The sequence below is a fragment of the Molothrus aeneus genome, chromosome 6 (genome assembly GCF_037042795.1).
Source record: "Molothrus aeneus isolate 106 chromosome 6, BPBGC_Maene_1.0, whole genome shotgun sequence".
In the NCBI taxonomy this organism is placed as follows: Eukaryota; Metazoa; Chordata; class Aves; order Passeriformes; family Icteridae; genus Molothrus; species Molothrus aeneus.
In genome coordinates, this window is record NC_089651.1 from 61,098,135 (window position 1) to 61,121,426 (window position 23,292).

Here is a 23,292-nt window from a genome sequence, read left to right on the forward strand (position 1 = left end):
AGCTGGTCATTCTGGGGAGCTTGAAGCAGCACAGAAGGGCAGCAATAAATCTGAACAAAGTGATGCCCTGTGCAGGGACCATCCCCTCTCCTCCTGGCGGGGGACTGGGGAGCCCCTGCTCAGCTGCTGCCTGCCTGCCCCTATTATCCCTGCTGCATCTCAGCTGCTGGCCCATCTGGAGCAGGGATGAAAGGCAGCCCTTTCACTGGGGCTTTGTGTGCCTCTGCCGGGTCCCCCCTTCCCCGCACCACGGCTGCTGATGGAGGTGGCAGCGCAGCCGGGGCTCTGATGCTGCTGCCCTCGTTATTCTGACTGCTGCCCGATGCCAGCTCCTCAGGTAGGAAGGAGGCTCTGGGTGGTTTGGTTTCTTTTTTTTCCCCTCTCGCTGTGGAAGCGCTGCTGAATAATTCAGGCAGGAGAGAGGAGAGGAGAGGAGGCATCTTGGGTCACCTTGCGCAGCCGGCTGCGTGCCGGAGCCGCCTGCCTAAGATGGAGGTTGAGCAGGATTGCGGGATCGCCGGGCTGCTGGCAGCTCCCTGCGCCCTCTGAGGCAGGGAGGCACCCAGCCCTGGCCTCCCTGGCCCTGGGGAACAGGGAATCCCTTCCCCAGGCTCTGCAAGGGGGGTTGTGTCCCTCTAAGCTCTGGCTGTCCCCTGGCGTGGGGATGTGTGAGGCTGTTGCTGCCAAAAACTCACCTGGGCTGTAGGGCAGGTGTGGCCCACGCACCTGATGCTCTTTTTCTTTAGGGATTGGGCTTTTCCTGCTGGTTTTCTGGGGTTCCCAATGCTGGATTTGCCCAGGGTCAGTGTTAGGGCTCTGTGCTGTTCTGGCATTGTGTCCCTCTAAGCTCTGGCTGTCCCCTGGCGTGGGGATGTGTGAGGCTGTTCCTGCCAAAAACTCACCTGGGCTGTAGGGCAGGTGTGGCCCATGCACCTTCTACTCTTTGCATTTAGGGATTAGGCTTTTCCTGCTGGTTTTCTGGGGTTCCCAATGCCCAGGGTGAGTTTTAGGGCTCTGTGCTGTTGTGGCACTGTGTCCCTCTAAGCTCTGGTTGTCCCTCGCCAAAAGCTCACCTGGGCTGTAGGGCAGGTGTGGCCCACGCACCTGATTCTCTTTTCCTTCAGGGATTGGGGTTTTCCTGCTGGTTTTTGGGGGTTCCCAGTGCTGGACTTGCCCAGGGTGAGTTTCTGGGCTGTTGTGGCACTGAGAGGGGTGATCCCAGTGCTCCAGCAGCAGGGATGCTCGGGGTTATACTGGGAGGTGTCATTTATCTCTCTGCACTAACTGGGGGAACTGGTTCTGGTCAGGTGCTGGAGACATCTCTGGGGGGGCAGGAGGTGGCTGACCCTGAAGATAAGAGGTTCAGAGATGCTTGGGAAGCTCTGTGGGGTGGAGTCATCTTTGCTGGAGGCTTGGCTGTGAGTTTTGGGGCTGCTGGAATGTGCAGGCAGGGCTCCCTGACACCAGGATCCAGCCACTGTGGAGCCCTGGGGGTGCAGGTGGGAAATGGGGCTGCTGGTGTGGGAATGGAAACAAGTTTGTTGCCTTCCTCCTGCTCACAGGCACCTGAGTTTTTGGGTGCTGCCTCCTCCTCCTCTGTGCCCCAGGTCGAATGTGTCTGTGCCTCCCTCCTCCCCCCAGCACTTGGGAAATCGGCTCAAGAGGGATTTGGGGGGGAAAAAATTAGGCCAGGGAGGGTGTGAGGCTCAGGTGGAGGGGTTGTGTCCATCCCTGGAGTGCCCAGAGCTGTGGCAGGGCAGGGGAAGGACAGCCTGGCTGGGCTGTCCCTGTCCTGTGGGCTCTGTGTGCTCCACAGCCCTGCATCCCTCAGCAGATGTGGCATCCAGAGGATGCTCTGCCCTGGCATCTGCTCCTGCAGCCAGGGAAATCAAGGACACAGCTGCTGCTCTGCCTGCCCTGCAGATTTCCTGGCTGGGCTGGGCAGGGCTGTGGAGCTGGGCTGCAACTGCAGCAGCTCTGGGATGTCCAGGAGTGCTGCTGGTGGCCCAGGGAGCCACAGGAACCCTGTGAGGAGCAGAGGGGACGGGGCTGGGTGGGGAAGGGAGTTGGGGTAGGACCCCCCTGTTTTGGGAAATGTGGCTGACACAACCCCCAGCAGTCACAAAACCAGAATTCCCACGGCTGGCTGGTGTGGGGTCATGGATGAGGCTGGGATGCCCAGCTGGCTCCTTGGGACACCAGCTGCAGTGCCCATTGTCACCCAAGCACGGTGACAGTGCCTGTTGTGCCCCAGGGTAGTGGCACATCCACACTGAGGCTGTGTGGTGGCGCTGGGTGACACAGCTGCCACCCAAAGCCTGAGCAAACGGATCCAGCCAAATCCTTCATTTCAGACAGGAAATTTCCCTTTACCCCCTGCCAGAACAGCTCCTGGGGCTGTGAGCAGGATGAGCGGGGTGAAAACTTGACTTGGAGGGGAAAACGAAGACCTGAGGTCAACAGGGTCTGGGTTTTGTGTGCCTGGGGCAGGACATGGGTCCATTTTGGCTGTCCCCACGCTGCTCTGGCTTTGCTGCCTGTCAAACTCTTCTCTGCCTTCAGCCAGGGTTTGACCTGAAACACCTGAGGGGGAGCAGCATGGGGAGCTCTTGGCAGCTGGGCTTGATCTGGGGAGTTGTTTCCCCAAAGTAAAGCATTCCATGGTCCTGGAATGGATCCTGGAGCTGTGTTGTGCCCCTGGAGGGGGTGGCCACGGTGGGTGGCTGCCCTGAAGGGTTTGGGCTGGGGTCTCCTGCTCTGCCCTCCTCAGGCTTTGCTCCCTGCAGCTGCTGAGCCGTTCTTGCCTTGTTTATCTTCTCACCAAAGGCTCACCTGCAGCACCTGGGGATCCCTGGAGCCCCAGGGAACAATTTAGCTGCTGCAGCTGAGCCAGACGAGCTGACAGGAGCAGTGGGAGGTGGCACACAGGGACAGGGACTGTCCCAGCCACCTGGGCTGTCCCCTCCCCAGGGTTTGGCTCTGCCAGGCTTTTTCCCCTGGCTCTTTCTGCTCTGTGACTTCTTCCCCCAGTGGGCTGGGAGAGGCTGGAGCAGTGGTGGAGCATCAATGCAACCAAACACAGCCCCAAACAGCCTGGTGGGCATCTTCTGTGCCAGCCCTGGGGTTTTTTGTTTGTTTTTGCTGTCCCATGGCACCGAGGGTGACCTGTCCCATCTCTTCCCCCAGGTGAGCGTGGCAGGCTATGGGATGGATGAAGCTGAGCAGGACCAGTATGAAGCTCGCCTCAAGGAGCTCTTTGACAGCTTTGACAGCACAGGCACGGGCTCCCTGGGCCAGGAGGAGCTCACTGACCTCTGCCACGTGCTGCACCTGGAGGAGGTGGCCCCAGCCCTGCAGCAGACCCTGCTCCAAGGAAACCTCCTAGGCAGGGTAAGGAGCTGGGGGATGGAGGGGGCAGTGCCTGCGTGCATGGGGTGGTTTTGGGGAGAGATTGGCGTGTGATTTGTGTGTACCCAACATTCCTGAGGCTCTGGTGCCACAGGGCTTGTGGGGTTTTGTCTGGTCTGTTCAGCAGGGTGGGCACAGAGCAACTTCCAAGAGCAGAACTGGGGATAGCAGGAGAGGGAACTGCTCTGTCTGCCCTGACTGGAGGTGGTGTGAAACTCAGGAGCCACCACTTTGGGCTGAGCCTTGTGCTCTGCTGTGCTTTCCCAAGGCCAGAGCAGGTGCCAGGTCTGGCTGCCCTTGGCTCGCGCTGTGTCTGTGTCCCCAGCTCTGGTTCCTGCTGCTGCTGGCCTGGGTCACCTCCCCAAACCAGCTCACCAGGTGCTTAGACAGGCTCTGAGCCACCTGGGATGGGACAAAGCCCTAAATCCAGGGCTTGAGCCTGTGATTTACCCTGGCTTAAGCTGTGGTTATGCTGGCAGGGCTGTGTGCAGTCACGGACGTCTCTCTAAGGTACAGAATGTTGTCCCACGCTGTCTGAGCCACCTCTGTCCACTTTGCCTGCTGTTGGTGGCTTCCCAAAGCCATTCTCCAGTTGTGGTTGCACCTTTATGGGGTTAAATCCCAGGGCAGTGAGCAGAAGCTGCTGCCCCTGGGGGGATCTCCACGTTCAGCTGGGTGTCTCTGTGCTCAGAGTGCATCAGATCCTTCCCTGGAAATCACCCTGAAATCCATCACTGCTCATTAAAATCACAGAAATGTGGAGCAGGGCAGCCAGGGCTTTCAACAGACAGGCAGCCATCCCGACTCCAATTTCCAATCAAACTGCAGTTCTCACAAATAAAATAAATTCCTTTAATGATCAAAGGGGTTTTTCCTTTATCCTTCTCTTCCTCGCCTGCCCTGGGGCTGCAGCTCTTCTGCTGTGAGGGAGTGGAGCTGGGATGGATGCAGGTGGAGGTTGTTGACCTTTAGAGTTGCAGTGTGGCATTTTCTGGAGCACCAGAGACTTTCTGTGCTGCTCTGTCATCTTGAGCACAGGGCACTCTGATGCTGTTAGCAAAGAATCCTGGAATGGGTTGGGTTGGGAGGACCTTAAAGATCATCCAGTGCCCCCCTCTGCCATGGCAGGGACACTTTCCACCATCCCAGGCTGCTCCAAGCCCTGTCCAGCCTGGCCTTGGGCACTGCCAGGGATCCAGGGGCAGCCACAGCTGCTCTGGGCACCCTGTGCCAGGGCCTCCCCACCCTCACAGCCAGGAATTCCTTCCCAATATTGAATTTAAATCTATTTTCCTTCAGCTCAGAGCCATTTCCCCTTGTCCTATCCTGGCTTTGCCACTTGCGGGATGGTGGCACAGAGAGAAAAGACCAGATGTGGCTGTCACAGCTGGTCAGGGCACTAAAACCCCCATTAAAGCATCCCAAAGGCAGGGTCACACTCACCCCATCCCATCCCAGAGCTCCACCCCTGCAGGACACGAGGCATCCCATTTTATTTCATTCCCCCTTTGTCCCTGGGCATGGTTCTCCCTCCCAGCCTGCCACAGAGCCTCAGGACAATCTCTGCCTCTGCTCCTCAGCAGCAGCAGCAGTGGCCCAGGTTTAAGCACGAGGCAGATTTCAATTTCATGGCCCTGGCATCCTTGGGGTTTCCTGGGGAGAGCAGCAGCACACCCAGAGCCCCCTGAGCACAGACTTGTTGCACCTGCCCCTCGTGCTGCAGATGGTCCCAGCCTTTGTCTGCCTGCACTTCCAGGGGCTGGGATTTATGGGAGAGCCCCAGGGAGGGGGGCACTGGGGGAAGGTTTTGTCTGCTCAGGGGCAGCTCCATGAGGCCACGTGCTTGTCTTTGTGCTGGGGCTCTGCTCCAGGCATGAATGGATGCTCTGGGATCATAAAATTGTAGGATGCTTTGGGTTGGAAGGGGATTTTAAAGATAGCCTCGTTCCAGCCCTCTGCCCTGGACAGGGACTGGGAGCTGAGTTTCCATTCAGAGAGGGACTGGAGGTGCTGCCTCCCCTGAGATGGTTTGGGAATTATTGGGGTCTGGTGTGGGTGTAAATCTTGCCCTGACTGGTGGGCTGCAGGTGCTGCCTCCCCTGAGATGGTTTGGGAATTATTGGGGTCTGGTGTGGGTGTAAATCCTGCCCTGACTCGAGGCAGAGCCAAACCCCTGTGGAAGTGTTTTCCTCACATGCTGTGTGTGGAGATGATGCTCACTGCAGTTCCTGGGGTGCCTCAGGAAGGTTCTTTCCCCTCACCCTCGGTGGCAGGAGGGAGGGGATGGGTGTGGCTGGGCCTGTCTGTCTGTCTGTCTGCCCTCTCTGTGCCCTTTAATTAGCAGCAAACCAGAGTTGTCCTGGGGACAGTGCAGGGATGGGGATGAGCCCTGGGAGCCAGTCCCTATCCCTGGAAGTATCCCAGGCCAGGTTGGACAGGGCTTGGAGCACCCAGGGACTGTGGAAGGTGTCCCTGCCATGGCAGGGGGAGAACGAGATGGGCTTTAAGGTCCCTTCCAACCCAAACCACTCTGGTTTTATGACTCTGTTTTGGTACTGCTCATCTCTGTGTCTGCTCATGGGGGTCTCTCTGCAATTTGGGGCTGATCCCAGCCAGCCAGGAGGCAATGGGGGTTGGGGAGGTGATGCACAATGGGCTGTCCAGGATCAGGGACAGCACACACATTCCTGGCTGGGAGGGTGGGCAGGCCCTGGATCCCTGGCAGTGCCCAAGGCCAGGCTGGACAGGGCTTGGAGCAGCCTGGGATGGTGGAAGGTGTCCCTGCCATGGCCATCAATGGGATGAGATGATCTTTGAGGTCCTTTCCAGCCCAAATCCTGCTGGGATTCTGTGAGGTTGGGCACTCTGGCCCTGTGCAGGGCCTGTCCTTGGAGCTGTCCTTGAGCAGGGATGAGGAGCTCAGGTTTCACCTGCACCACTGCATTCCCAGCCTGCAGCAAGGACAGCCTGGCTGGGCTTTCACTCCCAGCTCCCTGCAGTGACCTCTTGCAGAATGCCCAAATATCCTCCCCCTGTGCCTGCAGTGCCCTTCCTGCTCCCCTTGGTGCCCTGTGGGCTGGGGCCAAGGCTGCCCTGTTCTGATGGCACTGCAGGAGTGGCTTGTTGGGACCTGAAGGGACACCTGGAGCTGTGCCAGGGCAGGTTTGGGTTGGATTTCAGGAAAGGTTCTTCCCCCAGAGGGTGCTGGCACTGCCCAGGCTCCCCAGGGAATGGGCACAGCCCCAGAGCTGCAGGAGCTGCCAAGGATGCTCAGGGTGGGAGTGTTGGGGGTCTGGGCAGGGCCAGGGGCTGCACTGGGTGATCCCTGTGGGTCAGGATATTCCCTGTGGGTCAGGATATTCCCTGATCCTCATCTCCCCCAGCAGACATTTCCCTGTGCAGCTTCTGGCTGGAAGGAGTCTGCAGGCAGGGGCAGAGCTCTGGGGATGGGGTTTGTGCTGGGGATCAGGGCAGGGAGCTGCAAGGAGCCTGTGCCAAGTGCTTTGCATGGCAGGGGCACACAGGAGCAGCAGGTACCCTGGCACAGGCTCCCAGCTCTTTCTAGTGCTCATCAGCACAGCTTCAGAGGGAGCTGGCTCTGAAGGGACCTTGGGGTTTCTCTGAGGAACCAGAGCTGCTCAGCAGCACAGCTTTGGTTGGTCCCTGACTGCCTGGGCAGGCTGGGCTGGGTTTGTCTTGTTTGATTTACTTGTTCTGAGAAAATTCTCCTTGCTGGGGGGCTGCCCTGGCTGTGCAGTGCTGGTCTGGCTGTGGGGTGTTGCTCCAAACCCCATCCAGCCTGGTCTTGGGCATTTCCAGGGATCCAGGGCCTGCCCACCCTCCCAGCCAGGAATGTGTGTGCTGTCCCTGATCCTGGACAGCCCATTGAGCATCACCTCCCCAACACCCATTGCCTCCTGGCTGGCTGGGATCAGCCCCAAATTGCAGAGAGACCCCCATGAGCAGACACAGAGATGAGCAATACCAAAACAGAGTCATAAAACCAGAGTGGTTTGGGTTGGAAGGGACCTTAAAGCCCATCTTGTTCTGGCAGGGACACCTTCTACCATCCCAGGCTGCTCCCAGCCCATCCAACCTGGCCTTGGGCACCTCCAGGGGTGGGGAACCTGGGCCAGGCCCCCCCCAGCCTTGCAGGAGGATTTCTGCAGCATTTCTGCAGGATTTCTGCAGGATTTCTGCAGCCTTTGTGGCTTTGCTGTCCCGTGGCTGCCTTGCCTGGCTCGTGCTCCAGCCCAGCTCCCATTTTATCAGTGCTGTTTCTCCAGCTCTGAGCACTCTGTGCCTGCACACATCCAAGGTCAGAGGTGCACCACAGGCTGCTTTTGCTGCTCAGCTGCTGTTGGGGAAACCTCTGCCCCATCTTGAGGACAAATCTCCCCCCTTTTCCAGCTGGGACTCCACCTGCAGAGCGAGGAGGGCGTTGGGGACCCCCCTGTGCCTGTCCCTGTGCTGCTGGTTTGCATTTGCAGTCCTGCTGTGCAGCACAGGAGCATGGCCATGTCCTGTTCCTCAGCCTGACCTTCCACAGGCTCCTGGGAGTGTCCTGCTCATGGAAAAATCACAGTTTGACCACAGGGCCAGTCTACTTTATCAGACCCCAGTGTCTAATTAGACACCAGCTCTGGAGTGGGTTTTACTAAGCCCACGCTTTGCCAAGGGCTGTAGGGAGCAGAGAGGGCTCAACTTATTTTATTTTTCTGTTTTTTTCCTCCTTTCTTGGTGATTTGTCAGGCACACAGTAGTGGGGGTGTGAGCAGCAGCATCTCCCCCTGCTCTTGGTGGGAGGAGTGGGCAGCAGAGCATCCTCTGCTCTGGGGGTGTTTCCCCCTCTGTTCAGGGGGGTATTTGGCATTTTTGGGGGTGAATGGCACACAGGGCTGTCTCATGGGCATCTGCTCCATGAAAGGCTGGATTTTAACATCTTCATGTTTTTCCTGTGCCTCTGGAAGCACCTGGGGTTTGGCTTGAGCAGCTCTGAGGGTGGACTTGATGACCTTAATGATTCTTTTCCAACCTGAATGATTCTCCAAGCCTTCCTGCTCATTTTTGGCTGGGAATGAGAAGCTGTTCAGCTCAGCAGTGAATTTCCTGCGTTCAGGAAGCATGGATGGCTGCCTCTGTCCTTGTGCAAGGGCTCAGCTCCTCCTCCTTCCTCCTCCTCCCCATCAGTGCAGGCAGGAGCTGTGGGGCTCATTGTGCAGAGCAGGGGATGGCAGTGCTGCTGCACACCTGCCCAGGTGGTTTGGCTTTGTTCAATTCCATGTGAGGGATGCAAAGTGGGTCTTGTTTTCCTGTGAGCTCCCCTCCAAAGCCATCCCCAGCACCCATCCAAGGGATTGGCTCTGTCCATTCATTCCTGAGAGCATCCCATGGGGAGGGAACCTGTAATCTGAACACCCTCATCTTTTATTCATCCTCATTTAGTCTAAATGTCAAGTTTTCTTTATTTTAATGGGGGAAAGTCTCCTCTCTCTGTAAACTGGCCTTTTTGAAGTACACCAGTGGCTGGAAATGGATGGCAGCAATTAGTATTCAGATGAAGGCATTCCTGATGAGCTTCTGTGCTGAACATATTTTTTAACTGTGTTAAAAAAAAAAATGTTTAAAACTGTTTAAAGCCTCAGGGTGATTGGCACTGCCTGAGCTCCCCTGTACCTCCATGGCTCACCTCTGTCCCCTCCCAGCCAGGGGGCTTGTTGGTATTTTTCTGAGCTTGCTTGACCCCCAAAAACAAACTGGAGAACTTCAGACTTGAACTTTGGTGCTTGTGCAGGGTGAAAATCCCTCTGAGTGCAGCTCTGCCAGCCAGAGCAGCCTCTCTGGGTTCCTTTAAATACAAAATCTTCTTGTTCCACGCTGAAAGTTCTTCTAAGATTTATTTAGCCAGGAGAAATGGCAGCAGCCAGCTCTGCCTGGCCACTGACCCATGTCAAATTGCTCCTCCAGCTGTCCCTGGGTCTGGTGTCCCCCAGGCTGGAATTGCTGACATTCCCCAGCAGGCTGGGAGGATGCTGCAGCCTCCTCCTGGCTCTGCTGCCTGGCAGGCAGGAGCATTTCCAGGAAGGCACAGATGGAAAAAAGCAGAAGGGAAAAAAAAACCCTCCCTCAGTGGCAGAATCATCTCTGGTTTATTCCCAGCTTCACTCCAGGCTTGGTATTCCAAGTTCAGCCCTCCCAGAGCTGCTGGAGCTGCCCTGGAAAGGGAGGGATTTTTCTGCCATCCACATTGGGGAGTGGTTTTTGAAGGTAAATTAGGGCACTGGAGCATTTCCACAGCAGAATATTCATCCCTGCTCAGGAATGGTCTCACTGCAGGAGCCACCGACCCTGGCCAGGTCACCTCGAGGGATGGAGATGTCCCTGCTCCTTTGGATGTGTTCTTTTGGTTCCTGATCAATGGAAAAACCCAACCAGTGCCTGAAATCTGTGGCTTTGGGTCCTTCTGTGTGGCAGTAACTGCTCCCACGTGCCCAGAGGTGTTGGCTGTGCCTGCCTGTCCCTTGTTGTCCCTTCTCCAGGGTTCCTTGGTGCCCCGTGCCCAGGCTGTTGGTCTGGGGGTGCTGATGAGTGATCCCCACTGCTGCCCATCTTCCTGCTGCATTCTGGCCTCCTGTTTAACTCCCTGCACCACCTGATTGCCCATTTCCTTCCTTTTTTTTTGTTTTTTTCCCCCACAGGTCCACTTTGATCAGTTTAAAGAAGCACTTATCCTCATCTTATCCAGAACCCTGTCAAATGAGGAGCACTTCCAAGAAGCAGGTAAATACTGAAATTAGCTAAAATGGTACATTTTCATTGGCAAAGCAGCTCTGGGTGGCTCTCACAGAAGAACTTAGAAGAGAAAGTGCTTTTTAGGTGCTGCCACCCAAGCAGAAGAAGCTAATATTGGGAGAAAAGGTGTTGGTTTTTTGGTATTTTGTTTGTTTGTTTTTATAGAAATGAGGTAATTGAGAAGTTTATAACCCTTAAGAAGTTTTATAAACCTTAAATATAAAGTTTATAAAAATTATTTATATTAACATATTAATATTTGTATTTACAGTAATAATTTGATCTGTATTTTAATCATAGTATATATTAATAAATATAGTTATTTATATTAATATATTCATTTATATATCAATATTATAATAATATATTTGTACTTATATATTTATAGTAATATGCTAGTTTATATTAATATATTTATTTGTATTTTAATGATATCATTCTATTAATATATTTATTAATAATTATTTATATTTACATAATTATTTATATATAAATTCATATATAAATAATATCTGAATTTGTATATATAAATATAAAATATAAAAATATAAATAAATATGTCAATATCAACATGAAAATATGAATATATATGTAAATATACACAAATTTATATATATAAATTCATATATAGATAATATATGAATTTATATATATAAATATATATAAATATATATTTATATTCTCATGTTGATATTGACATATATATGTATATCTTTATATTTTATATATATTAATATACAGAAATATAATCTATTTGTGTATATTAATATATATAAAATATAGAAAATAAAAATAATTGTTTTATTTTTATGAATTATTATTTATTTATTTTATAGAAAATAAAAAAAATTATTGTACTATTAGTTTTGATGAAGGGTGAGAAATGGATTCTTTACACAAAGGGAGCTGAGGTGTTTTCAGAGCCCTTGGGTATTTCTCTGCCATTGCCATGATCTGAATGCCCAGAGAGGCCCAGGCTGGCTGTGAGCTCCCTGCAGATGCTCAGGATGGATCATGGCTGGGACAGGGGCTCAGCTCCCTCCATCCCACACCACTCCTGCTGCCCAGGGATGCTCGAGGAGCAGAGTTGTGGCCAGACAGACAAAAGGTTGAGCTCCTGCTGCTGCTGGGGTTTTTCCCAGCTGGGACTGGCGTTGGTTTTTATGTTTTTTAAGTCCATTCTGTTTCCTTGTGTCTGAGATGAGCAGGGTGTAGGAAGCCTCTCTGAATTTCTCCCAGGAAAACACACTCAGGCTGCTCCAGAGGAGTTCCTCACCAAGTGGAGCCCCTGAGAAACCAGGTTGGGGCTGGTCAGAGAATTCCAGGATGGTTTGAGTGGGAAGAGAGCAGTTCCACCCCCTGCCATGGGCAGGGACACCTCCCACTACCCCAGGCTGCTCCAGGGACCCTTCCAGGGGCTCTGCTGTGAGTCCTCAGTGTTCTCCCTGCTTTGTGCCTTGAAAATGGGGCATTTTTAGGCTTTCCTTGGCAGGAAAGGTTTCAGGTTCAGTGTTTCCCCCCCCTGCAGCAGGGCCTGGGAGCTGTGGGGCCGTGCTGGGGGCTGAGCCCTGCAGCTCCAGCTGGTGCCACACCTGTATGGAAATCCCTAATCCTGTCCTTGGAGCAGCAGGGGAGCCAAATCCCCCAAGGAGAAAACAGCTTAGCAAAGGGGGAGAGAGAATTCTCCAGATTTCCCCCTCCTGGAGCATCCCACTCTGGAGAGAGGAGCCTGCCAGCAAAATTACAACTTTCCCCTTTTAATAAGGCTGCAAAAACCACAGGGCTGGAGAGGTGTGATTGATGGATTATTTTTCTTTTCCACCTCTCGTTTCCAAAGCTCTTTAATGCTGTGAGAGGGGTGATGGCAGCTCCTGTGCCCAGCATTCCTTAATGGAATTTCCAAGTGCAGCTCAGTGGGTGCTCAGGGGGGAGCATTCCCTGCCAGCCCCTTGGGAAGGAGCTGGCACAGAGCAGGAATCAGCCCCAGTGAGGCAGAACTAATCCAGCATTCTGCATTTATTGGGGTATCATATGGCTGAGAAGCTCCAGCTTGATTGAAATGTAAATAAATCTTCCAGAAACAGCTAAATTTGGGGTTATCACAGGGGAAATTACAAGTGAAGCTGGAGAAGCCCTCCTTGGGGATGCTCTTGTCAGAGTGGGGTTGGAGTGGCAGCAAATCAAAGGGTGTAGGGTACAGGTAGGGAGGCAGAGCCAGGCAGGCCTGGGAGGCATTTTATTTTTAATGCATTTTGACAGGTTGGTTAATGCCAAAGTCTTTGCTTCTTTTAATTTAGATCAAACTGGAGATTTGGAGAAACAAGCTGCTTTGTGCTGTTGGTGTCAAACTGTCAGGGAGTGTGGAAATGCTGGTGTTCCAGCCTGCCCCAGGCTAGGGAAAAAATTGAGTTAAGAGCTCTAAATCATATCATTTAAATGAAAATTTAATTGGGGGGGGGGGGGAGGGAGAAGCAGAGATTTTAAGGCTGTTGGCAGCATCTGGGAAGGAAGAGGCTGTGGGGGTTTTCTCCAGGGATTTGGGTGATGGGAGGGTCAGTGGGGAGCACTGGGGGCTTTGTGCTGCAGCCCCAGACAGTCTGGGACACGGCCAGGGGGGCGGCATGGCCTTGTCCCCATGGATGCTGTCAGCTCAGGAGGGTGACAGGAGGGACAGGGAGCTGTTGGAGGCACAGAGGGATGCAGCCCCTCTGCTGCTCAGAGATTTGGGGCTGTTCAGGCTGGAGAAGAGAAGATCTGGGGACACCTTCCAGCCCTTGCCAGTCCCTGCAGGGAGCCCAAAAGAAACAGGGAAAGGGAAAATCCACAAGGGCCTGGAGTGACAGGACAAGGGGAAATGGCTTTGAACTGCCAGGGGGCAGGGATGGATGGGAGATTGGGAATTAATTCCTCCCTGGGAGGGTGGGCAGGCCCTGGCACAGGTGCCCAGAGCAGCTGTGGCTGCCCCTGGATCCCTGGCAGTGCCCAAGGCCAGGCTGGACAGGGCTTGGAGCAGCCTGGGACGGTGGAAGGTGTCCCTGCCATGGCAGGGGGTGATTTTCAAGGTCCCTTGCACCCAAACTGATTCTGTGCCAGGGCTCTGGGGTCACAGGGGCTGGGGACAAGGAGCCAGAAGTGCTGCAGTTCCTGCAGAAGCAGCCACTGGGGTTTCCTCATTGGGGAGGAAGCACTCAGGCTTGCAGAGAGCAGCTGATAGATTTATATAGATTTATTTTTTTGCCTCAGATTCCTTTTTCAAAGGCAAGACTGGCAGGGAGGATGGTGCTGCAGGCTCCTTGCCTGGGAAGCAGCTCTGGAAACCAAGGCAGGCAGAGCTCCAGAGCTGCTGTGATCAGCTCTGTCCCCTCGAGGGTGACACTGTGGGGACACAGACCCAGCTGTGAACCAGAGCATCAGCTGGGCAAAGCCTTCCTCTGCTGGGGACAGGGATGGGGAGATGCCAGGAAAAGCAGAAAAAAAGCTTGAATGTGGTTTAAAATAATCACTATCTTAGCTCTTGATTCCCGTGGGACAGGGCTGGGTGCTGCTGCTCTTTGTCCACGGGTCACTGCAGCAGTGAGGGGACAATAAAATAGATTTAAGGGTGGGGAAAGGAAAACAAAAAAAATCAGTTGTGTGGGTGATTAGGGAAGAAAAAAAATCAGGCTTTTTTTTTCCTCCCCATTATAGCAAATAAAAAGTGCATGGAAGCTGGGCTAGGGAGGGATTATGGGGTGGAGTGCAGGATTACAGGAACACCCAGGAGAAATTAAAGAGCACTTTGACGCCATCCTCCCCACAGTCACGAGGGTTTTGGGGTTTTTCCTTCCCTGTTTTTCCCTTTTCCTTCTGGAGACAGCAGAAGTGCCCTCTAACAAAGGGGCTGGTGAGGTTGATGCCCTTTGGAAGGGCCCCATCCATGGGGGAAAGGTTGTTCAGGTGGCTGCAGCACTGGGGTGAAACCAGTGTCACAGCCCAGGCAGGGCTGCCTGATGCCACAGGGTATTTTTGGGTCAAAACCCGTTGGTTTTGGGTTGTGGTGAGCCTGCCACCACTCCTCTCTTCCTCCACTGCTGAGCCTGAATGGTGAAATAGGGCTTGGAGGAGTTCAGACATACCTGGTGCCTCAGGGGATTAGGATTTAGCAGATCCTGGCTGCCATGGGCTTTGCCCAGCACTTGGAGCATCCCTCCCTTCCAAATCTTAAGCAGCAGAGAAATTAATTTCCCCTCTGAAGGCTGGGATTGTGGGATGAGGGGGCTCCTGCTCTAAACCCCCTTTTGTCTGCACTGCAGGGCTTTGATGCTGGGCCCAGGGAAGGGGAGCCCCCCCTCCCTCCCCATCTGAGGGCAGAGCAGGATTTTGAAATGACTTATCTGGTGCAGAAAGGCAGAAAATCAAGTGTAAATCTCCAGCCATGGAGACATTTCAGTGGGATGGATGAGGGGAGTGAGAGAGGGAATTGATGGCTTCTGTCTGTGGTGCTTAAATCAGGGAGTGAAATGCAGAATTAGGGGGGGGGTGTTTCATTTCAGGGGCACTTGGAGGGCCACAAACCCTCTGGGCAGTGGGCAGGAAGGTGAGAGGCTGCTTCCCTCAGCCTCCTCCTCTTGCCCCCAGCCTGGGGCCAGTTCAGGGGGGCAGATCAGACCCCAGTGTCTAATTAGACACCAGCTCTGGGGTGGGTTTTACTAAGCCCAAGGGCTGTAGGGAGCAGGGAGGGCTGAACCCATTTTATTTTTCTCATTTTTCCCCCCTTTTCTTGGTGATTTGTCAGGCACACAGTAGTGGGGGTGTGAGCAGCAGCATCTCCCCCTGCTCTTGGTTGGAGGAGAGGGCAGCAGAGCATCCTCTGCTCTGGGGGTGTTTCCCCCTCTGTTCAGGGGGGTATTTGGCATTTTTGGGGGTGAACGGCACACAGGGCTGTCTCATGGGCATCTGCTCCATGAAAGGCTGGATTTTGACATCTCCTCTGTGCTCCTCCTGAGCACCTGGGGCTGGAGCAGCTCTGAGGGTGGACTTGATGACCTTAATGATTCTTTTCCAACTTTAATGATTCTCCGAGTCTTCCTGCTCATTTTTGGCTGGGAATGAGAAGCTGTTCAGCTCCTCAGTGAATTTCCTGCATTCAGGAAGCATGGATGGCTGCTTTTTGCATTTTTGTGTGCCCAGCATCCCCTAAATATCGGGGATGGTGGGAACATCAAGGGCACCAGCTGCTCTGCTGGGGGGTTTGGTGGGGAAGCAGGAGATGGAGAGGCTTGGAGGGTGCTGCAGGTGTGGGAGGTGTCTGTGTCCACCTGGCTGAGAGGTGATGGTGCTGGAAAAGAGAGGGATTTGTGCTGCAGGATGTGATAGGGGAAGGGCTGGAACCCAGTGTCAAAACCAGCCTGGCTGTGGAAATTGGGATTTCAGGGTGCCTGAGCTGGGCTCAGGCACAGCTGGTTTGGAAGTTGGAGCAAACTCTGTTCTCCTCAAGCTGTGAAGGGTCACCTTTCCCTCCCAGGGATGTTCTGGGGCTTCACAGGTTTTTCATTACAAAAGGCAAACAAGCTCACCCGTGGTGCTCAGAGCAGAGAGGAATCAGCTGCCAGCCTGCAAGTGCCTAAAGCACAGCAGTGGGGAGAGGCTCCTGATGTCCCCTTTGCTGTGCTCACAAGGGGGCCCAGCGTGGTGGCACTTGTGCTCCTCAGGGTCACAGAGCAGAAGGGACTTGGAAAATCATCTCATTCCAACCCCCTGGAACAGCAGGAACGCTTTCCACAGCACCTCTGAATTTCCAGCTGCAGCAGTGGGGAAACACAGTCAGTGTGGTGGGGATGGAAACAGGATTCTTTGGAAATTCAGAAGGAAATTCAGCTGGAGCTTCACTGAATTCCAGCTTCTTCCCCCCTCCTCCATCTCTCCAAAGACAGATGGAGGTACAGCTCTGTCTGAGGAATAATAAAAATGATTTCTGAAGGAAAACAAAGCCCCCCAGCCCTCTCTTGTGCGGGGAGGGAGGAAATAACTGGGTGAATGAGTAGCCACAAATATTAGCATTTCAGAGAGAGCTGCTGGATGGAGATTGTTCACCACCGGGCGGGCTTTAATAGGAGTGATAAGGTTTGCTTTTGTTCTGGGGCTCTTCCTTAATCAGCCTGTCTCCTCCTGATTTTTCTATCGGTGCACTCCATCAGCCCAACTTTCATGTGCTGAGTCCCAGCTGCAGCAAATCTTGTTAAAATGGCCTTGTTCAAACACAGGCACGGGGTTTGTTCCCTAGAGCTGCACCGAGGCTGGATGGAGTGTGGGGCTGCAGGAATCAAAGCACTCCTCAGCCTGTGTATTTTATAATTCATTGCATAGCTAAGTTGTGGAGTATTTTTTTTTCCTCCCCTCTAACAAGCTTGAAGCCTTTTCTTCCATATCTAAAGGAATATTATCCGAGGAGGCATTTGGGTGAGGGGGTTTGGAGACCTGCTGCTTTCCCTGTATCCTTTGTCAGTGGTGGAACAGCTTCCCTGTGCCTTATTAGTATTGCACTCTTGCATTTCTTTTATATCACAGCCCTCTGCAAATAAAATTTTCAAAAGCTGCTGCTCTTGCCACTGTGAGAGGCAGAAAATAAAAGATGATGGAGTCCTGGGGGGGTTTCAGCAGTCAGGTTAGCAAACACTGAAACAAAGCGTGGCACCAAGCCTTCCCCTAATTGAATCCCTGGTTAATTTGGTCCTTGGTTTAATTTGCCCCCTGCTCCAGATTCTCACTGAAAACAGCCCAAAACGTGCTTATTTATTTTTTTGTTTTGATCCTTGCCTGCCAGTGCTCCTGGATAATTCAGTCCCCAAAGGCAGGAGCTTGCTGGGGGAAGCTGGAGCTGGGGAATGTGGAGCCCCTGTAATTAGAGGATGACTCCAAAGGGTTATTTAGATCTTGCAGTTGGCTTTGGCTGCTCAGCACAGGCTGGGACCTGCCCCACTGTCTCTCACATCAGCTGCTCCTGTCGGGGCCCCCAGAGACTCCAAACTTGCCCAATTTTTTTCCACTCTCCTGCTTGTTTGGGCATTTTTAATGGAGCTGAAATTCAAACCCACAGAGAGCAGCAGCAGCAGCCGCCCAGGTGTCTGCAGGATCTGGAGACTTGAGCTGCCTCAGTGCAACTCAGTCCCTAATTAAACCTGCCTGGTGCTGCTAATGGAGAGGAGTGCAAGGAGGAGAGGCCTAATGGACTTTCCATCCCAGGCTCCTGGCAAGGTTGTGGAGATTTTCCCTCCCCGTCCTGTTAACTTCATCTGGGGCTTGGGGAGGGGTGAGGAAGAGGAAGATTGCACTTTGTGAAGGCTGTTTTTGGTAGGGAGCAGCACCAATTCCAAGCCAGGGTGCCAGGGTGAGGGGTGTCACAGACATCTTTTATGGAAAATCCTTTCCTTAGGGTTTTTCCTCTTGAGAAGCTGAGAGGCCTCAGGAACAAAATGTAAGCAATGGTTATCTGCTGCTGTGGAATGCAACAGGTGCATCTGGGATTGGGCTCATGTGGTTGTTTCTAATTAATGGCCAATCACAGTCAGCTGGCTCAGACTCTCTGTCTGAGACACAAGCTTTTGTTATCATTTCCTTTTCTATTCTTAGCCAGCCTTCTGATGAAATCCTTTCTTCTATTCTTTTAGTATAGTTTTAATATAATATATATCATAAAATAATAAATCAAGCCTTCTGAAACATGGAGTCAGATCCTCATCTCTTCCCTCATCCTCAGACCCCTGTGAACACCAGCACAGAGGGTGGTGATGATCCAGCAGTGGAGCCACCATTGGTGCCATTGCCCACCAGGAATGGTGGCAGCAACTGGGCACTCAGAGTCCTGCTGAACGAACAAACCAGCCCTGAGAGAGCTCAGAAATGGCATTCCTGATGTGTTCTGTGCTTGGATTCCCCAGATTCCTGCCCGGAAGCGCAGCCCAAGTACATCAAAGGTGGCAAACGCTACGGGCGCCGTTCCCTGCCGGAGTTCCAGGAGTCCCCGGAGGACTTTGCTGAGGTGACAGTCATCGAGCCACTGAGCGAGGAGCCACGTCCTGCCCACATTGCTGCCAGCCAGGAGGTCAGCAGGGAGGGGTGGGTGCTGGGCTGGCCTTGTCACCTCTGGGCATGGCTGCTGCCCCCATCCAGAGGGGTCGGGATGTGCTTGGAGCCTTCCCAGTGAAGGCATTGGCTGCTCTCCTAGGATGGGGGTGGCCTTGTCACCTCTGGGCATGGCTGCTGCCCACATCTAAAGGGGTTTGGGATGTCCCAATGCCTTCACTGTCTGCCCTCTTTGCCTGTCCCTAGAATTGGTGTTGGGGTGGCCTTGTCACCTCTGGACATGGCTGCTGCCCTCATCCAGAGGGGGTTGGAATGTCCCAGTGCCTTTACTGGCACTAGGGTGGGTGTTGGGGTGGCCTTGTCACCTCTGGACATGGCTGCTGCCCTCATCCAAAGGGAGTTGGAATGTCCCAGTGCCTTTACTGGCACTAGGGTGGGTGTTGGGGTGGCCTTGTCACCTGTGGGCATTGCTGCTCCTCACATCCAGAGGGGTTTGTGATGTCCCAGTGCCTTTACTGGCCACTCTCCTTGCCTGTCCCTAGAATTGGTGCTGGGCTGCCCTTGTCACCTCTGGGCATGGCTGCTGCCCTCATCCAAAGGGATTGGGATGTGCTTGGAGCCTTCCCAGTGAAGGCATTGGCTGCTCTCCTAGGATGGGTGTTTGGCCTTTTTAGCTCTGGATGTGGCTGCTGCCCACACCTAAAGGGGTTTGGGATGTTTCAATGCCTTTGCCTTCCATTCTCCTTGCCTGTCCCTAGGATTGGTGTTGGGGTGGCCTTGTCACCTCTGGATGTGGCTGCTGCCCTCATCCGAAGGGGTTTGGGATGTCCCCGTGCCTTGCCTGTCCCTAGGATTGGTGTTGGGGTGGCCTTGTCACCTCTGGATGTGGCTGCTGCCCACACCTGAAGGGGTTTGGGGTGTCCCAGTGCCTTGCCTGTTCCTAGGATTGGTGTTGGGGTGGCCTTGTCACCTCTGGATGTGGCTGCTGCCCACACCTGAAGGGGTTTGGGGCGTCCCAGTGCCTTTCCTGGCCGCTCTCCTTGCCTGTCCCTGGGGCTGAGCCATGCCAGGCGTGGCTCCCTTGCTCGTGGGAAGTGGGGAGGGAGCTGGGCCCGTGCTCCTGGCTGGAGCGTGGGCCAGCAATTAGGGAAGGGCTGAGCTGCTGCCCCCGTGGCTAACGAGGAGGTGTGGGCTGGGAGCAGCCTGGGCACGTCCACATCCATTAGTGCAGCTGCCAAAAGCTGGCCATGGCTCCAGCAGAAGGCATGGGGGACAAGGGGTGCTGGGCAGCCAGCAGCTGCTTTGAGACAGTGGCTTCTAATTGCTCCAAAAACAATCCCCATTCCTGGTTTTGTGCTCCAGAGCTGTGGCTCTCTCTGTGCCAGTGAATCTCCTCTTGCTTCCCCAGACAGGAAAGCCAAGGGAGCTGAGTGGTTGGGATTGGTGCTGTGTGTTAGAGCACAGCCACAACAGCGCTGCCCTGGAGCTGGGCTGCTTCCAGCCTGCCCTGCTGTGCCAAGAATTGTTGATTCAGGAGATGTGGTGGGAGTTTTTCCACTGGGAAGGAGAAGCACTGCTGCTTTCTCCCTCCTCTGTCTCGTGGCCTCACTTGGAGCCTCTGCAGCCGCTGTTGTAGGGGGACACCCAGCCCTGTGTGAGAAAGCAGGGAAGGAATTTCCAATTCCCATGGTTTCAGTGTTATTCCTATGCAGCTGAGCTTAAAAATGATAAAAAAAAAAACCCCAAACCAACACCTCAAAGAAGGGTTTTCCCTGCTGCTGGTGACCTTTGCTCAGCACCACAGGGATGCTCATCCATCTCTGGTGTTGGCCACATGGGCTGCCCTGACCTTGGAATCGATGTTAATCCTCCCACACTCCCCAGGGAAGGGCTGTCCTTGCTGGAAGGGGCTGCTCTAACCTCACCCCTTGGTTTTAGCTGTCACAGAGGTGTAAAGGGTAGTCCATTAACAAGGTCAGTTAATTAACCCAGCTGTTGTAACCACACTGTGGCTGGGGGCTGGATCAGCCTCCTGCTGGGGGTGCTTGTTGCACCTTTTGGGCTGCTGGGATGGTTAATTCCTCTGCAGGTGGAGCAAAAATCAGGCTAAACTTGTGAAACTCCGACTTTATCAGCATCTCCAAAGCAGATCCTCTTGGTATGCATGGGAATGACTTGCTGGAAGGTGCTGAGGGGTCCCAGGGGGGTGTTGGAGGCTCCTGATTCCCTGGGATCTGGCCAGGGATCAGCCCTTGCCCAGTTCTCTGTGCTGCGTGTGCAAACACAGCCCCCAGCCTGAGAACTGGGGCAGGGTGGCTTAATTGGTGCTTGCTCCCAGGCAGTGCCAATTAAAAGGGCTCAGGCTGTGTCTGAGAGGTTTCCCTCCCTGGTAAACACGAGGGGAAAGGCTGGAAAGCTGCTCTGGGAGGGGAAAGGCTGGAAAGCTGCTCTGGGAGGGGAAAGGCTGGAAAGCTGCTCTGGGAGCAGCTGCCCCGAGAGGCTCCACCTCCATCCCCGGGGGTTTTCAGGTGCTGCTGGATCAGGTAATGAGCAGCTGGGCCTGGATTTGGCATTAACCCTGCTGTGGTGGGTTCCTGAGGGTCCCTGTGACCTGCAGGAGCTTGTCCCCATGGATGGTGGCTGTGCTGGCTTCCAGTCCTCCCTGGGGAGCATCCACCACCTCCCCTTCCCCAGCTGCTGCTCTGCTCTGGCAGGGGTCCCTCCTATTTGCAGGTTCCTGGAATTCCAGAGTGGTTTGGGTTGGAAAGGACCCTAAAGCCCATCTCATTCCAGCCTTCTACCCCAGGCAGGGACAGTTTCCACTTGGCCAGGTTGCTCCAAGCTTTGAGGTTTTAGAATCTGCTGGCACATCCCAATTCTATCCCTTCAGTGCCACCTAATCCCATGCTCTGTGTGTTTGTGAATTGTTTCCAGCATGGCCTGGCTCATTGGGAGGGTTGAAACTCCTGCTTTTGGGTTCTTGATGTGAGATTCCCAAAGTGGGACTGTCCTGGAAAGTCAGGATTTGTGATTAACAGCTCAAGATAGTGCCCACTCCCAGAAAAAGTGCATTGCTGGTGTGACCCGTGCTTTGGAGCTGAGGGCACCTGGCAAAGTGAGGTGTGGGGATTTAAGATCTTTTTTTGGGGTTTCTGCTCAGCCCAGGGAGCTGCAATGTGGATCTGGGATGAACAAAATCCATCAGCACTGGGAAGCCAGGATTTGTGATTAAGATAGTGCCTGCTCCCAGAAAAAGTGCCTTACTGGTGTGACTGGTGCTTTGGAGCTGAAGGTACCTGGCAAAGCAAGGTGTGGGGATTTAAGATCTTTTTTTGGGGGTTTCTGCTCAGCCCAGGGAGCAGCTGCGTGGACCTGAGAAGAACAAAATCCATCAGTACTGGAAAGCCAGGATTTGTGATAAACAGCTCAAGATAGTGCCCACTCCCAGAAAAAGTGCCTGACTGGTGCTTGGAGCTGAGGGCACCTGGCAGAGTGAGGGATTTGAGAGCTTTTTTTGGGGTCTCTGCTCAGCCCAGGGAGCAGCTGCGTGGATCTGGGAAGAGCAAACCCCATCAGCACCGGGGCTCACCTCATGGCATGTGCTGCTGATCATCATTTTAATTAGCAATATATTCCAGGGCAGAACAAAGGTCTGGCTGGCTGGAGCAGATGGCAGGGGGGACAGAGAGGTGGCTGCTGCTGCTGCTGCCTCATTGTGGGCAGGGCCCACGGCCCAGGCTGCAGATGCGCTCGGAGCCATCTGCTCCCCGCACGCGCCTCCCCGGGGATCAGGCATTCCTGGCACCCCCTGCCTCTGACCCGGGGCCAGCTGAGGCCCTGCTGGGGCTGGGGGACAATGAGAGCCTGACATGGGCATGTCCCACCCACCCTGGCCCCTCTTTGTCCCCTCCCGGTGGTGGCTGACCCCGAGCGCACAAAGGGACACGAGGGAGGGAGGGGAGGTCACATGAGCACCCCAGCCCAAACCCCCTGGCTTTGTTCAGCCTCTTGGGGTTGTTGGTGTTGATGGAGTTGTTGTGGTTTTGTAGAATGCCAGAGTGGTTTTGTAGAATGCCAGAGCCCCTCTTGGGGTTGTTGGTGTTGATGGAGTTGTTGTGGTTTTGTAGAATCCCGGAATGGTTTGGGTTGGAAGGGGAGCTTAAAGCTCATCCCATCCCACCCCCTGCCATGGCAGGGACACCTTCCACCATCCCAGGCTGCTCCAAGCCCTGTCCAGCCTGGCCTGGGACACTTGCAGGGGTGGGACAGCAGCAGCTGGTGTGGTTTTGCTGAAAGTGCTTGAAGTGAGGGGGTCTGGTGCTCAATTAATCTGATTCTTTATAAAAGTGTGCATGTTGCTTATGAAGGACTGGGACATAGAGGATCTGCCTCCTGAGCATCACTGCCAGCTTCCCCTCAGTGTCCCAGCTGTCCCCAAGGAGGAGGATGGGTGGCTGCAGGGTGATTGCTCTGGCACCCAAGCCAAGCCTCTCTCTGCACAAAGTTTTCTGCATTTTCAGGTGGCAATTTCATAGAATCCCAGAATGGTTAAAGCCACAGGCAGGGACACTTTCCACTATCTCAGGCTGCTCCAAACCCCATCCAACCTGGCCTTGGACATTTCCAGGGATCCAGGGGCAGCCACAGCTGCTCTGTGCAACCTGTGCCAGGGTTCTGCCATTCCCTTTGTGCAGAACTTCCAGGGCTGGGATTTAATGGCACCTGTTGCCTCAGCTCCTGCATTTTGTCCCTTGTGGGATGTTGTGATGCTGTGGCAGGGAAGGGCCCTTGCCTGGTCCTGCAGCTGAAACAGGAACAGCAGCAGAGCTAAAAAAAGTCCAGTGCCTTAATTCAGTTTCCATGGCAACGTTGTAGATTAATGGCTTTTAGCTGTAATCTGAATGAGAGCTATTGAACTTTTCTGTGGTGATTTAGAGCCTCTTTATGTCCTGGGTGACTTTGATTCCAAATCCATCAGTCACGTGCAGGCAGAAGGATCCACTTGTCCCAGTGCAGGAGCAACATCTGCCA

The 23,292-nt window shown here is 53.8% G+C and overlaps 1 protein-coding gene across 1 annotated transcript in view; it reads left to right on the plus strand.

Annotated features, from left to right (window-relative positions):
* Positions 1-236: 236 nt before the first annotated feature.
* The window catches only part of NIN (ninein), a 65,656-nt gene continuing 42,600 nt past the window's right edge, over positions 237-23,292 (plus strand). Inside the window, exons 1-4 of the mRNA XM_066552582.1 lie at positions 237-337; positions 3,187-3,390; positions 10,107-10,188; positions 18,117-18,280. Of these exons, the coding sequence (XP_066408679.1) occupies positions 323-337; positions 3,187-3,390; positions 10,107-10,188; positions 18,117-18,280 (465 nt within the window). The 5' untranslated portion in view covers positions 237-322. The remainder of the gene's footprint in view (positions 338-3,186; positions 3,391-10,106; positions 10,189-18,116; positions 18,281-23,292) is intronic.